Source organism: Pygoscelis adeliae, unplaced genomic scaffold, assembly GCF_000699105.1.
Source record: "Pygoscelis adeliae isolate BGI_AS28 unplaced genomic scaffold, ASM69910v1 Scaffold160, whole genome shotgun sequence".
Taxonomy (NCBI): domain Eukaryota; kingdom Metazoa; phylum Chordata; class Aves; order Sphenisciformes; family Spheniscidae; genus Pygoscelis; species Pygoscelis adeliae.
Genome location: NW_008824035.1, coordinates 7330344 through 7345686, shown reverse-complemented (window position 1 = coordinate 7345686; position 15343 = coordinate 7330344). Strand labels below are relative to the sequence as shown.

At 34.9% G+C, this 15343-nt stretch overlaps 1 protein-coding gene across 1 annotated transcript in view; it reads right to left on the bottom strand.

Moving 5' to 3' along the window:
- The window catches only part of CCDC141 (coiled-coil domain containing 141), a 110599-nt gene that overhangs the window by 22130 nt on the left and 73126 nt on the right, over positions 1–15343 (bottom strand). Inside the window, exons 13-20 of the mRNA XM_009332356.1 lie at positions 14798–14977; positions 13843–13968; positions 13058–13246; positions 12559–12738; positions 11343–11492; positions 4863–5003; positions 2583–2777; positions 779–962 (exon numbers count right to left, since the gene is read on the bottom strand). Coding sequence (XP_009330631.1) covers positions 779–962; positions 2583–2777; positions 4863–5003; positions 11343–11492; positions 12559–12738; positions 13058–13246; positions 13843–13968; positions 14798–14977 — 1345 coding nt within the window. The remainder of the gene's footprint in view (positions 1–778; positions 963–2582; positions 2778–4862; positions 5004–11342; positions 11493–12558; positions 12739–13057; positions 13247–13842; positions 13969–14797; positions 14978–15343) is intronic.

Below are 15343 nucleotides of genomic sequence, written 5' to 3'. Positions count from 1 at the left end.
AAAAAAAAAAAAAAAAAAAAAAGGGGGGGGGGGGGGGGAAGCGATCTGTGCTCTCTAAATAGTCTTTTAAACACTAAATTAGAGGAATTTAAAAGCACAGTTTGACTCTGTTGAAATTTTTTCAGATTTACTACTTGAATTGATAGGCCACACAGTATCCTTGCACATTTGGATGGTCACCTTATCTTTGGATAAAATAACTTCAACAAGTATATAAACATTATGCGTGGGAGAAAAAAAAGCAAAATCTGAAGTTTGTTGACCTTCCTTCTTTTTGGTCAACAATGTTCCAAATCAATACAATTGCAAATACAGTATTTACATAACAATCTACATTTTTTGCTAATAAAATGCTTAAGAAAGTTGGCAATAAAATACCACTAATTATTCACAGTGTTAATGTAGAAAATTCACTCAACACTGAGGTATATCACTGTAATGTACTTTGACTTCAAAGGCTTGCCTGTTACGATATAGCATAAGCCATGATGTCTGAATTCCAGGCTCATAAATATTACAAAGACATTCATACTTTGATTTCAAGGTGAACTCAGGCTGTATACAGAAAACTACCAGACTGTTGAGTACTTTCATATCTTTATATTTTAAATATTTGTTCTGAAATCCTTCACCTCTTCCAGTCAATACCTGAAAACAACATTTGTTTTTTAAACTTCATGGGATTTGCTTCTTAAATGAACAAATCTAGGAATCTGCTTCCTCCTGTCCTACGTTATTGTATTTTTTCTCCACAGTACATTACCAGACAGCTCCTCACCATATAACCGTTCAGCGAGGTCTATAATCTGCTGAATTTTTTCTTCTTGTTGAGGTACTGCAGGCTCAATAAACTTATTGAATTGCTTGTAGAGAGTCTCTATTGCTTCTTTTGTTTTGCATTCTGCAGAATACTTGCAAACTCTAACGACTGTTGCACTCACATCTTCAAACCAAAATTGACACTGAGGGATAAAAACATTGCATTATAATGAATTATCAGCAGTTCAAGCTTTTGTAGAATAGACTGGACTATTCTTAGACTTTCCATAATCAGTGGCATACAGTATGTCTTAAATTTTCTGATTTTAATTAAACCTGAAAAACATTTGTTCATTACCAATGCTGCTTCAAATATTAATATCTGTTAAATTTTCTCTAAATACTAGATCCATGCTCATCTTACAAGCATGGTGAGGCTATTAGTTAATGGATCTGCAAACATATGTTTTATTTATGAGTTCTTTCCACCTTGCATATCAACTGACTAATTTCACAAACTTCATTTCATGGCCACAGCTATACCTCTGTAAGGGCAGCAAGGTTGCTTAGATTTAGTCTACTAGCAAACAGGGTTTTTGGTCTCAGCAACCATTAAAGTTGCTAGGAATCTTCTTACTGACAAGAATGTACTTTAGAACATACCCTTAATAAACATTTTTGGTTAACAATACTCAGAGGAGGATAGAATCTGGTGTTCACTCAGTATGACCTGTACTGCATCATTACAGCAAGCAGCTAATAATCACCATTTTTAACTGCCATTAAAGTCAGTATTTAAGTCTGTGCCTATTCACTGAAAGAAAACTGTTGAACAAAAGGTGATATTTTACATTGAATAAAAAAAAAATCTTAAATTTTAGCTCTAGGGAATAATTTATTTCCCTCAAAGTAAGGGGGGAGTTTAAAAATGTAAATACACAACAAACGGTAAATTGCTAACAATATAGCAAAGCAACAATGCTTTGCTAACAATATAGGAAATGACATATTGATCAGATTACTGGACACTGAAAAAATCTTTTAAACAAAACTTTAGTATTGTGATCCATCATTAAGGGAATTTATTTGTCATGTATTTAGATCACTTTGGAGATATGAAAAGTGTTATTTCTAAAAATAAACAATGATGACAGGAATGTGCTTGCCTCACAGCAGGTGCACCAACACAATGTGGCAAGAGGGAAAATAATGTTACAATTTTTTTTTTCTTTTAAAAAAAGGCAATGCATGAGGCAGTCCTCAGGCACGTGAAAGTGAAGTTACAGAAATCTCCAAAAGACTTAGACTGCAGTTCAGGAAAAGAAAAAAAGTACCTATACTTAACAATTAAGTCAATTAAAAAAAATTATGTGCTGCTTTTAAGGAACTGAATATTTTACATTTCAGTTCCAGAATTGCACACCACACAGACAGCTCTTCCTGACAACTAACAAAGTGGGTATTGTGGTTTGACAGCTATCAAAGAGTGCCTTGTGGCACTTTCTGTGTTGCCTCAGAATATACTTAGAGAAAATGAGCTCATGACTATGATCATAGACATGCTGAATCACTATGAAAGTCATATGGAGGTAGAGACCCCAGTCACATGCATAGCAGTCCAAGAATATGGTCATGTTGCATGTTTCTTTCTCCCTTTCTCCACAAAGTTACACAGAAAAAAATAGAAGAAAATAATAGATTTTTACCAATCTACTACTTTTGGAAGCCAGAGATTTTTGCCTGAAGTAGTTATAAGCGCTTTTATCTATCCCAGTCTTGGATCATTATTACAGCCACAGTGGGGATCTCAGGTTTACTAGTACCTCTTCCATCATCTGTTGCAGATGCTCCACGAGATCCAGATTTTGCTTGTAATCCTCCACAACTCTGCTAAAGTCATTCAGCTGTTTTTGTAAGTCACTGATTGACCCCAGGAGGACTCTAACTTTAGCATTAGGTTCATTTGCTACAGAGCCAATGACTTTCTTCTCTAAATTATCCATCTTCTTTTTAAGAATCTGTTTAAAAGATGTAGCAATGTTAAATACTGCAACAAAAGTGTTTCTATTTTTAGAAATAAGAAGTAAAAAACATGGGAAAAACCACACAAACCTATTTCTTGTCCTGTGTTTTAAAAATTACAAGTAAAAGTTGCTTTTTCAAAAATCAAAGGAAACTGGAGGACCTCTACAATGCTGATTAAAATCAATGTAAATTGTATTTACTAAAGGTGGAATTGAGTTACATTTTTCATCTTAAAAATAAACAAATATCTGTAGTAATAAAACATGGGATCTTGAACTTTCATTGAATCTGGAAAGGAAAAAATATTACTAAGCCTTTGGAGTCTTTGATCAAATACAAGTCAATTTAAGCATCACAGTTATTTATGTCCTAGAATATTAACATATTGCTTAAGAATCTGATGTAAGCAACATCAGTGATAATCTAGCATAATCCCAAAGACCAAGGGGAACAAGTATTCATACTAGTACTTTATGATGTCTGGTATAAACATGACCTGTAAGTTTTAGGATAAGATGGTATACATATATACATTTATATATTTTATATCCTGGGAACACTGGTCTTGACAGTTGATCAAGACTTCGTTCTGCTAGCTGTTTTACAAGTGATGCAAAAAGACAGGTCCTTGATTCTTGTTTGGAAAGGAAGAGATTGATTTAAAATAGGAAAGTATTTCATGAACTGTCCACGTATACACTTGTAAGAATATACACTGGTAGGAAGCATGTTGCCAACAGGTCAAAGGAAGTGACTATTCCCTTCTACGTAGCACTAGTGAGGCTACATCTAGAGTCCTGTGTCCACTTCAGGCTCCCCAGTACAAGAAATACCTGGACATACTGCAGCAAATCTGGCAAGGGGCCATAAAGATCACTGAGCATGTGTCATACAAGGACAGAGAGAGCTGGTATTTTTTAGCCTGGAGAAGAGAAGGCTCAAGGTGGATCTTATCAATGTGTATAAAAACATGATGGGAGGGAGTAAAGAAAACAGAGAGCCAGACTCATCTCAGTGGCGTCTTGTGAAAAGACAGGAGGCAATGGACACAAACTGAAATACAGGAAATTCTGTTTAAGGAAAAAACAAAACAAAACCCCACTTTTTTTTTTACTCTGAGGGTGGAACAGCTTGCCCACAGAGGCTGTGGAGTCTCCATCTCTAGGGATATTCAAAACCCAGCTGAACATGACATAGAGAAACCTTTTGAAGTTGACCCTGCTCTGAGGAAGGAATTTCAGCTCCAATTTGCCCTACTTGAGCAGGGGGATTGGAGCAGATGATCTCCAGAGGTCCCTCCAACCTCAACTATTCTGTGATTTGAATTCGCATTTGTGGATGAAATTGCAAAGAAAGGGAAAAAAAAAAAACGTTGTAAAAGGAACAGTCAATGACAACAAAAGAAATAGCAAAAATAGAATCATAGAAGCTACTGAAAATTTCAAAAAAGTTTGAAGGAAGAGACTGGCAGGGCAAGAGAAACAAAAAGTGCTAGTTCTGATTGGCAGCTAAAAAGGTCATTGGAGGTTTTGGAAGAAGAGTTTCTGGTGAATGCAAAGAATTGGTGAGGCTAGCATGGTTCTAAGGTGCAAATGAGCATGATCAACTCCAGACAATGGATGCAGAAAAAGGTTCTGAAGATTTAAATGATGAAATGAGAAAGACAAGAAAGTAGCTGAATGTAAGAGGGAATATGTGCACATTTATTGTTGATTTGTTGATTTTGATGGGGTATTTGTTTTATTTGGTTTTTTTTTTAAGGAGAGGGAAGACTAGGTCACACATTATGAAGGAACAGAGGCAAGAAGAATAAAAGATTAAATAGAAAAATAATGGAGGATAAAAGGAGTGAACACAGAGAAGTCATGAATTAAGATTGTTTCACTGAAGGAAATGGAAGAATAAAAGGAACACAACAGTGAAAAATGTCTCAGCCAGTGACTGAGACAGGGGAAGGATATAAAGCTGAGTAACAGGGAAGCCCACAATACAATTTTACATCTCCTTTGATCTGCTTGGCACAGGCCACAGCAATTCAACAATGAAGCCTTCACTAAGACTAAAATTTCTGATATTACCTGTATTTTCTGTGTATATGTATCAACTTGCTGAATCTGTATTTTAAGTAATTTCAAATTTCGAGCTTTTTCAGTTTTCTTCATGTAGTTAAATTTCAAATTGTTGAATTTCTTTTTGAGATCCTTAAATGACTCTCTGAGCTGAAACAGAGTAAGCATATTTGTTAGCAAAAAAGAAACCAGCACACTTCAACCCAGTTTTTTTTTCAAAAGCTGTTTAACAGACCACAATCTGAGCACTGAAAATTTAATACAGAAATTAATAATACTATGACATCTCATAAAGCATCCTTACTTCCTCAGGATTTCTTTCCAGTAGTGGAAACTCATAATCTTGCTGAATCAACATTTTTGCATTCTGAATGCTGAGTATTGTTTCCAGAATGGCTGGGGCAAAAAAAAGAATTGGGGCAAAGGATGAAATCCTTCCTTAGACAATCTATGAAAAAACCCTGTCCAAGAGCTTTCATTGATTTTAACTAGAGGCAGATGTCTTTCACATAGTCTAATCCATTTAGTGGAAATAGTAGTCATGTAAATGTATACCCATGCTTAGTTTCCAGAAAAACATAGTTTTACTGGGCTTGGGCAAGTAGATTCGTATTTATTCATAGTACTTTTCTCCTACAATACAACATTTAATTTATGTCAGGTTGGTTCTGAAAGGAAGTTACACAGGGGCTTAATTTTATACACTGTGCTAGTCCAAACATCTTAGTACTATTATTCACAGCATACAAAGATGAATCCAGCTCTTTGCTGGATCAAGATGTGGACTATATGAGCACCTGCCTTTCAAATAACTATTCTATGAGTATGGTAGCAGAGAGATTCTGCCTAACAGATACCCAAAGAAAGCTTCACCTAACTACAGCTAGATAAATTTGGTACCATGTGAGAGTATTATTACCAGTTAGCACTGACCTGGTGCAGCAAGTTCAATATTAGGGAAAATTATTCTTATAATAATATAAATTAAGATGAACTAGTAGCTCTGATTATGAAGCATCCTAGCCTTTTAGGACTTTTCAGATGGACTTATATCAGCTGAGATAACTACTATTAAATTTAGTTATATTAAATTTGCTGTAAACCTCTTTTGTTACATAGGTGGAATGTAGCTATAGTTTCTTTAATCTATGAAATATTTTAAAAATCCAGAATGATAGGAATAACACTGATGAAGCTCTAGGAAGCCACACTTTCATTTACACACATATGGATCAGATGCATCGCCAATTTACCAGAATGAGTTTGATACACATCAAAAAGAAGAGTCATATATGATCAATGTAATTTAAAAAAACAGTGCTTATTTACCATGGGAACTAGTTATAATATAGGGTTGTTATATTCTTTATCTTTTTTTTTTCAACACCAATTACCTGTTTGCTTTAATGTCCTCTTACAAGTGCCCTTAATAAACCACATATCATTCTTTGCATTAGCAATGTTATATAAATAAACATATAAAACATACTCAGCTAAATGATCTTTAAAGGACTATGAATTTTTTTAAGTATGAAATTTTATTTTTTCAATATTTTTTCTCTGAAAGCTATATAATTTTCAATTTTATTTACAACTGCAAAAAATACTTTTAGATATTACAGTTTACTTTTGAATGCCTTTAAGCAACAAATATGAGAAGCAGACAAGTGAAAAACGTGCTTAAAATATGCATCTGGTACCTTACAAAAGGTACTGTTTTAATTACATTGCAATTCCATGATCACATTTTCAAATTATTTATAATTACTTCCCAAAATTTGAAAAGGAAGAATATAAAAACAACTGAATTGTTTTTGGTTTTTTTTTTTAGAACTTCACATCCTTTGGGTTGACAATCTTTTGCTTTTAGGAGAATGTGGAATAAATTGTATAAAATTATATTTATCTAAAGGAACTGATATAAAAGAAATGCAGCAGTTCTAATGCTTTAGAGTCTGTTCCTCCAGACACACAAATGAAAAGAACTTAACTTACTTGATTAGTGTTAACAAGTTCAGGTCACATCCACAATTTGATATTTAGTTAACATATTTGAGGCTTTTTTAATATTAAAAAGTCCTACAGCTTCCCCTTGCCCCTTCCCCGCCAAAGAATCCAGGGAGTAATGAATGCTCATTTTGCAGCTACTGTTATTGGAACAGGTAGCAATCAATCATTATTATTATTATTGTTACATACTAATGTTAATCCATCAAGGGATATATTTTTCATTTTCATCTAGTGGGATGTTGCCACATTATTTCAGCAGTGAATAGACAGATGGTGTTCACTCAGTGTAATGGAAAAGAAGGGGAATTCTATCTCCGGCATTATGGTCTCCAATTAGTTTAAGCTCTTTATCCCACCTAAGTAAACAGAAAAATAAAATATATCTAAAAGTCCTCTAAAAACTACTTCTGCAGAACAACATTTTGTATTCAGAACATGAGAGTCTTATTTGCTGGTTGAATTTTGAGGAAAAGAAGAGATGAGCAAGAGTTTATTTTAGTTTATTTCACTGGCTTATGCACATACATAGGCTAGTGATCATTTATAAGGCCAGAGGCTCTCCTCATAGCAGTATGTGAAATTAGATCGCCTTGTTTCAGATATGATGGCTCATGTGTCAAAGGTCTGCAGCTGCTGTCACTCTTCTCTTTTAGCCTCAGTGGAAAAACCAGATTCAGCTCCCTCAGAGTGCACGTACACAATTCCTGTTCTTATCAGCAATTGTACCAAGGATGATACATGGCTGCCAATTTTTAGAAATCTAAACGTCTCTTTTTTCCACTATGTTCTGCAAAATTATATAAGAAATACTAAAGGAACTATACACCCTAATACACTTCAGTGACTTCAGCCCACAAGTTTAATGGAACTTTGTAACTTGTCCATTGTGTCATAGTCATTAATCAGGCAGCTGCTCCTAACTATAGTTGTCCTGTCATGGGTGGAGAATGATAGTGAAGGAGAGGGGTTTAGCTGTCAATTGCTCCGATTTATCACAGAACTACAAAATAAATGGAAAAAGCAAGTTATAAAGCTGTTTTAAACATGTTTTTGTTAACAGTATAGTTCCAGTAAAATGCTTTGATTCCTGTGTGAGCCACTCTAGGAGGTACTTCAGTGTTGTTAGCCACTTACCCTTCCCTTTTTATTCATACATAAAACTTCTAGTAGCACTAATAATCAAAATAGCCCATGAAAGCAGGTTGCTGAAAATAGATTTTCAAAGTGGCAAAGATTAAAGAACAGACAGAAGCAAAGCCAGCCAAAAAGTGGGAAGAAAGAAAAGATGCTGTTCAAGTAATTACTTTAATTCTGGGACCACAATCAAAATAAATTACAAGGTGAGAAACGTGTTAAGAAGTATCAGTTCCTACTGACTTGTGAACAGAAATAGGTCTTTACCCTCTGTGGTTAAAATCCACAGTTTCAGTCATACCTTTTCATAAGTGTATAAATAATGACATGATGAAGAGGAAAGAAGTGAGATGACTGGGGAGAGCTGAAAAACTGCTTCAGGATGTTACTCTTCTCTTGCAAGTTTTGTGCAGACATGAATAAATGTTATTTTTAAGTAATCGCCTAAAGAAAAGACTTTTTAATTGCAAAAATTATCTTCTGTAAATAACTGTGTCACCTATAATCCCATGAACAGTATTAAGCTACAGTTACCTGAGGCTTGACTCAGCCCTATCGCAAATGATGGCAGTGTAATGCGGTGGAGTTGCGGCTCTTCGGAGGCTGCTACTCAAGCCAGTTAGTGAAGCAGGAAGCTCAAACTGGCAAATACAGATCTCAAAGGTCATATGAGCTTTCCTCATACCTTTCAAAGATGTAGAGGGCATAAATCCTTTTTTTGGCCTTTGTAAATTCTCTTTAAATTAGGGAAGGCACAGAAAAGGCATGCATTTTACTCTTCTATCCTCCAAGACTGTTTCAAAACTCATGCTATGTATCCTTGGCTATAAATTTAAGTATTTGTTTCCTTGCTTCTTATAGAAGCACTAATATGTTACAAGCACAGGGACCTAGCCAAGTCCTCTGAGAATGATATTTTCAAACACCAGTGAATCCTAATGACCAAAGCCCTCACTCATGTGCTTTATATATACATGTAAATTCACCACATTAAATCTAAAGTAATTTAAGTATTTACAGCAGAATTCCAAATATTTTCAGTCAGTTTTAAAGTTTTCTCTGTGCACTGGTAAATCACAACTAAATTATCTGGTTGGCTGTTTACTATGTGACAACTATGAACAGCTGCTGCTTGCTGCTGGCATATGAAATATTTATTTGCTTATACATAGTGGATGGTAAAGAAATTGTTATTTCAGACAGGTCTGTTAGATACTAGCAATACTCAGACTAATTTCTGATGTTAAAATTAACAGAATTTAAAATACTGAAGTGAACGCTCATAACTAACATTCTTGAAGTAGTTCAGTGTCTGGTTTCTTGATCCTTAAACAGAATTAGTTATAAATACTTAATGAAAAAAATGAAGAAAAATGGCAGTAGATTAATTCATATACAGGTACATGAGCCAAGTATTTGTTTAGGAAATATCGTCTATGCTAACCTCTAATAGAAAAGTAATCTAAAGAAAAAGGTATCCATACACCAAACTAGTATATTTCAGTTAGTTTACATTCAAGATTCAATTAGGTCTGGGGATGACACGTTTTAACTTAACCAGCCAACATGGCTTTCCCAACTTAAAATAAGGAAAAAAAAAGAACACCACAAAACCAACTGAAAATATGCTATGCAATTATTTTACAGAGGGTGTCCATTAACTATGAGAAGCGAAAATGTTACATTTTGCAGTATAGGGCATGTGGTGAGTAACGTGTCACTGACACACTTTTCATTTAAATTTGAGAGAGACAGATCGCTTTTTTCCTCTACTTCCTGTTTTCACTGGAAGTCTAACAAGTAATAAAAATAGAAAAATAATTCTTCTTAGAAAGGAGTCACATTCTCATGCCCTCATTATATAATCCCTGAATCAAAGGACAGAAACGAGAGATTCATTTAATATAACAGTGTGTTTTTGAATATGGCCAGCCTTACATACAGGTTGCTCAGTGAACATTTCCTTTTCTTCAGCAAATTTGAGGGGTTTTCAGTAAAAACCTAGAATGCTTTAGTTAAAACCTCAAATATTCTGCTTCTGCCATTCCACTGCAAAGCATAATGGGACTTCTTGTTTAGGTACTTCATGCTGTCATTCTCTTCTACAGCATGGTTCCCTGCTGTTCCTATTGCCTCCTACCATAGGCCAAGAAGTTACACCACAGGAGACCGATGCACAGATCAGAGCGCAACACACTCATAACTGACAAGGGACTAGAACTGTAACTGAGATTAAAAAAAAACTAAAACTTTTTTTTATGCCCATGTTCTTTCAATTTCAAAATATGTTTTTGTGAAAATGGATACTTTTCACAAACACACAAAAATATTTTGTAAAAGAAAAGAAAATCCAAACAATAATTTTCTCATTAAATATAGTTGGGGCAGAAAGCTCAGTCACCTCTACTTTGGTGATATCAAGAAAATACAGTCTTTCTTTATTCAGGTGTGGATTTACTTAGCGAAAGATAAAATAAGAAAATATAACTTTCAGTGTCCTGTGTTTCCACTACCTATGCTTCACATTACAGGGAACATTAGTGTGAAATCCTTCCAGGTAAGAATCCGGTTTCTATACTGCATGGATGCACAGAAGTGCAATCTACAGAACATGAAGTTTAGAGGCCATCAGCCTCTTATTTTGATGGATCACTCTGAGAAAATTCATTCTATGGAATGTTTTTCCTGAATTAATTTTTGCTGAGACATCTATCTAATTCAACCTGCTAAGTTGTGAGTAGATTTGTATTTGGCTACTAAGATGCTAAATTAATAATCCTATTAACTAGGTAATTTTTCCTAACCTAAGTTCCATAACAATAAATGCTAATATATTGTGCCAAAGAATATTTCCTTTTCTTCTAGCAATTTTTTAAGTATCATATCTTGGGTTTCTGAAAAAAATGTTAAGTACTAAATTATTCTGAACTTTTCATTAAAAGACTGAAAGTTCTTTCTAATAGCCTTACAACTGCAATGTATGTAAATTCTATTTTTGTTTGAAACTTTAGCTTCGTAAGAAAGAAATCTGAAGATTCATGTATGTTCAGATGAAGCTGACAGAGCTGAAAGTCAAAGAAAATATAGCTGCTCTATTTCCAGTCCTCTTGGTACAGTGAAAGCACTTTATTGCCAGCCCAACAACTTGATATAATCCTGAACTGCAGAGCTATGGACCACAGATTATTACTGTTGCTGTGTGGATCAAAGGTTGCTGGTAAGATGAAAATAAACTTTTCTGTATATGTATGAAGTATCTAGGGGAATAGTAAACAGTAACATATATTACAGAACAAAACAGCCCTTTTAAAAGTCATTTAATGTGTTGGGATTTATCTCAATTACCTCATTTATCTCCTCTTGAGTGGTACAGTGTTGGAAATTCTGTGACAGTTCTTCCTCATATTTATTGGATTTGGAGCTCCAGTTAATGCTATCATACTCAAATCTAGCAAGTTCTTGCTTCAGATTCTTTATAGAAACATTCAAGTAATTCTAAACAGGGAATAGACAAAGAAACTTATGAATCTTAGGAAATGTACTGATTTAACCAATCTAAAATGAAAATCATTTTGAGGCAGAACATGCATAGTCAATCACAATGGGCTAAAGTAAGCTATTAAACCTCCAGTGTAACGAAAGCAAGTACGTAGCAGTTTCAATCACTAGTAGTCTGGGGAGTAGTTTTGGGTCAAAGTCACAACTTGCACATGGTGTCTTCTCTGAGCAAAGAGGAAGTGGCCTACTCTAGTCCTTTACCACCTGGAGATTAGCTCCTTTCTGCTGTCAATCAATTTATGGAGTCTGAAGGCAGACTGGCAATGTGGATAATCTAGGCAGTTTATAAGGGAATGTCTTGCTTTCTCCCTAATAAACGAATACAGGGCAATGACAATCCTGCCCTGAATAACTCACTCCTTACGCATTTTGCCATGCAAATCAGTCTGGAATGCACTAATAAGGGATCCACTGTTGTTATACTTACTTTTTGTTCTTTGTTATCCGTTCTTTATAGGAGAATAAATATGCAAAGCAACCTTTACAAAGTAGCAGGAGTCTAACATATAGATGTGGCATTCAAGAAATAACCAAGGCCTTGAACTGCACTTCAGAACAGAAAGTCATGCTTTTTTTTTTTCCCAAGCGCTGATATTTTAAGATTAATTTCCTCCCTATTTCAAATCTATTTCAGTGTTTTACAGAGTAAGATCTGTTGACAGACCATTAAAAAATTAAAACAAGATTTCAAATAAATTAATTTTTCTTTTCTCTTGGCAAAAGTAATTCATAATGTGAGTAACTACTGAAGGATAAGTTTCATCATTCCTGGATGTTTCATTTAATTTGATGGCTGTATATCTGCAAACTCTAAAAGTAGAAATCTAAAAATGATCAGCTGTTTTACATTTTATGTTTTGCTTTATTTTCAAAGGATCTTAAAGATCTGTATTTATTTTTCTCAGAGTATTAATACATTTTTGTACATCTAAAAGTCAGACAGCTCCAATAATCTTCTTTAATACTTATCCTTGATTTCACAAATCATTCTAATTCTACTCACAGGTTGCTGCACTGCAGACAAGATATCCGCTCCCTGGGTAATAAGCAGTTTATATAGCTGTCTGATACGTGCATGTTTCTCCTGAGCATTCACAAGGCAGGCTTTAGCATGGTGCACATTTTCAGGGTCCTCACATATTTCAGGAATATCCAGTTCTCCTGATTTTGATAGACATTCCAGCTGGGATATATTAAAACGAAAATCAGTGTGTGTTTAAAATAACGTGAAAGGAAGCTTATGATTCCTTCCTTACCCATAATGTGTTACCCTAAACTTTGCTGATGTGGGTTTAAGTAATTAAATTTGGGTTCAGATCTGAATTTTAAATTTCCCAAATTTCATGCAGTTTTAGATCCAAAATTTTAATTCTGATCACCAGGCAGGTTAATGCTGTTTGTTTGGGGAAAAAAAAAAAAAAAAAAGAAAGACGACAGTCACCAAAACCAAGAAGAGTTTAACTGCAATGGGAATAAGGGATACTTTAAAAGATTATACTCACTTCTTTTTTAATGTGATGGAATTTGATTGTCTGGTTGAAAATCTCAACATATTCTGTCATTGTGTCCTTTACCATTTGACGGAGATGAATAAGCTCACTTATTCTCTCAGAATTCTCTTTCACAGGAAATCCTTTCTGGCTTGGCAATTCTAATAATTTTATCAGGTACTCAAGCTCAGCATTCAGTTGCTAGCAAAAAAGCAGAAGTTACTCAAATTACACAAACATATTTGCAAGTTTTCCCTTACATTTGATGAAATAACAACCTAACAATGGTAAATAGCGTTGGGGAAAAATCAACACATGCTCTTTAAAACACTCTCCACATACTTTACTTTTTGCTAGGCATGAATCTCAGCTATCACCCAGAAACAGCCTTGGATCAAAACGAGTCAAACTGACTTGTAGGGGGATGGCAGATTGAATAGCTAAAACTTAGAGACAGTATTCAGAGGAGATAGGAAGCTCAGTATGACATACTTTCAGCCTCCTACCAGCTCTAGCTCAAAAGCATGAAGCTGGTACTCTTCTTGTACTTCCACCACCCCAGTGCTTATGTGCCACTTTAATATGCAACTAACACCATGCAAGACATTCTCTGGACACCGAAGGTAAAATGTCTTCTCCCTTACCTTATAAACACACATAAACCCTTCCTTCTGGAAAAATAATGTAAAACATAAAAGACTGTGACCCCAGACACTCTGTCTGGGGTGAATGTGAATCTTTACTGTACCAAAAAGAGCTTTTGATCCACTGTGCAATTCACTAGCTTGATTTCTCACCTGATACTGTGGTTTCATTTGGTTAAGCTTTTTTTGTAGCTCCAAAACAATAAAAAGGTCACTTCCAAGGTCAACTGTTGCTGCAAGCTGGAGTGCTTCTTGAAGAATCTCTAATCCATGGGCAGTCTAAAAGATAATCAAACAGTTCAGTGTTTCTATCTGTAGTAAATAATAAAAAAAAAAAAATTAAACTCAAATCTAAATTTGTAACAAGAACCTTCCCCAAACCAGACACCCAAATGCTGTCAGTAAATTTCATTAAGAGATTACTGGTTAAAAAAAAAAAAAAAAAAAAAAGGAGAGATTCTGAAGTTGACTAATTTATTTTTTTTAAACTATAAACCTCTCTGTCCCAAACACTCTGTCAAGGGTGATAGGAAATCTCTAAGACAGTGCGCAAAAACGATTCAGACACTGAGACCAGAGGACCCATACACACAGTGTATTTTCTGTGATAACAGATATCATGGTTTAGTGATAAGTTGCACTAGACAAACAGCAGCTAAGCACCTCTGGTTCTGCTACTAGCCTAGCTAGTGTTGCTTTTAAGGAGCACTGCACACTGTCCCTGTGCCAAGGAAGTTTCAATCCTCTTTCCTTATGAATATGTTTGGACATTAGTTTAGTAACTATTAGGACACAGTTTAGTTTAGTAAGTATTAAATCACAACAAAATGGTGCTTTAAAAAAAAAATAAAGCACTGCTGGTATAGTATATGGGGTTGATTAAAACTTAAAATTTGAAGTGGGGACTTAGACTTGTATGTGTTTGAATACGGGCAAAAAAGATCAAAAACATTTCATGTTTCTTGATGACTATCTGAATGGCAGAACAGACTATGGAGAAGTATCTAGTGATCATCTCTCTTAAATAGTTGATGAGAGAGTCACAAACAAACTAATAACAGTCTACAAATGTTTGCCACAGTTGCTTTCTTCTAGCTATTTTACTTACATTTTTTAGTTGTTCTTTAAATATCCGGCTCTGTTGCTTGATGGGTTTTAATTGAGTAATTTTAAAATTCCAGACTGCCCAAAGATTGGTCAGCTCTTTCTTTTCTTTACTTAGATTAACAATGATATCTTCTGTTACTCGTACAGATTTTTCTACTTTTAATATTAAACTCTCTTTTACCTGGCAAATAAACAGACATTTTTTTCCACATATGTTTTTATAAAATACAAGAAAAGCTTCTTAACAGTAAAGTCATAGAATCATAGAATCATAGAATAGTTTGGGTTGGAAGGGACCTCTAAAGGTCATCTAGTCCAACCCCCTGCTGTGGGCAGGAACATCTTCAACTAGATCAGGTTGCTCAGAGCCCCGTCCAACCTGACCTGGAATGTTTCCAGGGATGGGGCATCCACCACCTCTCTGGGCAACCTGTGCCAGTGCTTCACCACCCTCAGCGTAAAAAATTTCTTCCTTACATCTAGTCTCAATCTACCCCCCTTTAGTTTAAAGCCATTCCCCCTTGTCCTGTTGCAACAGGCCCTGCTA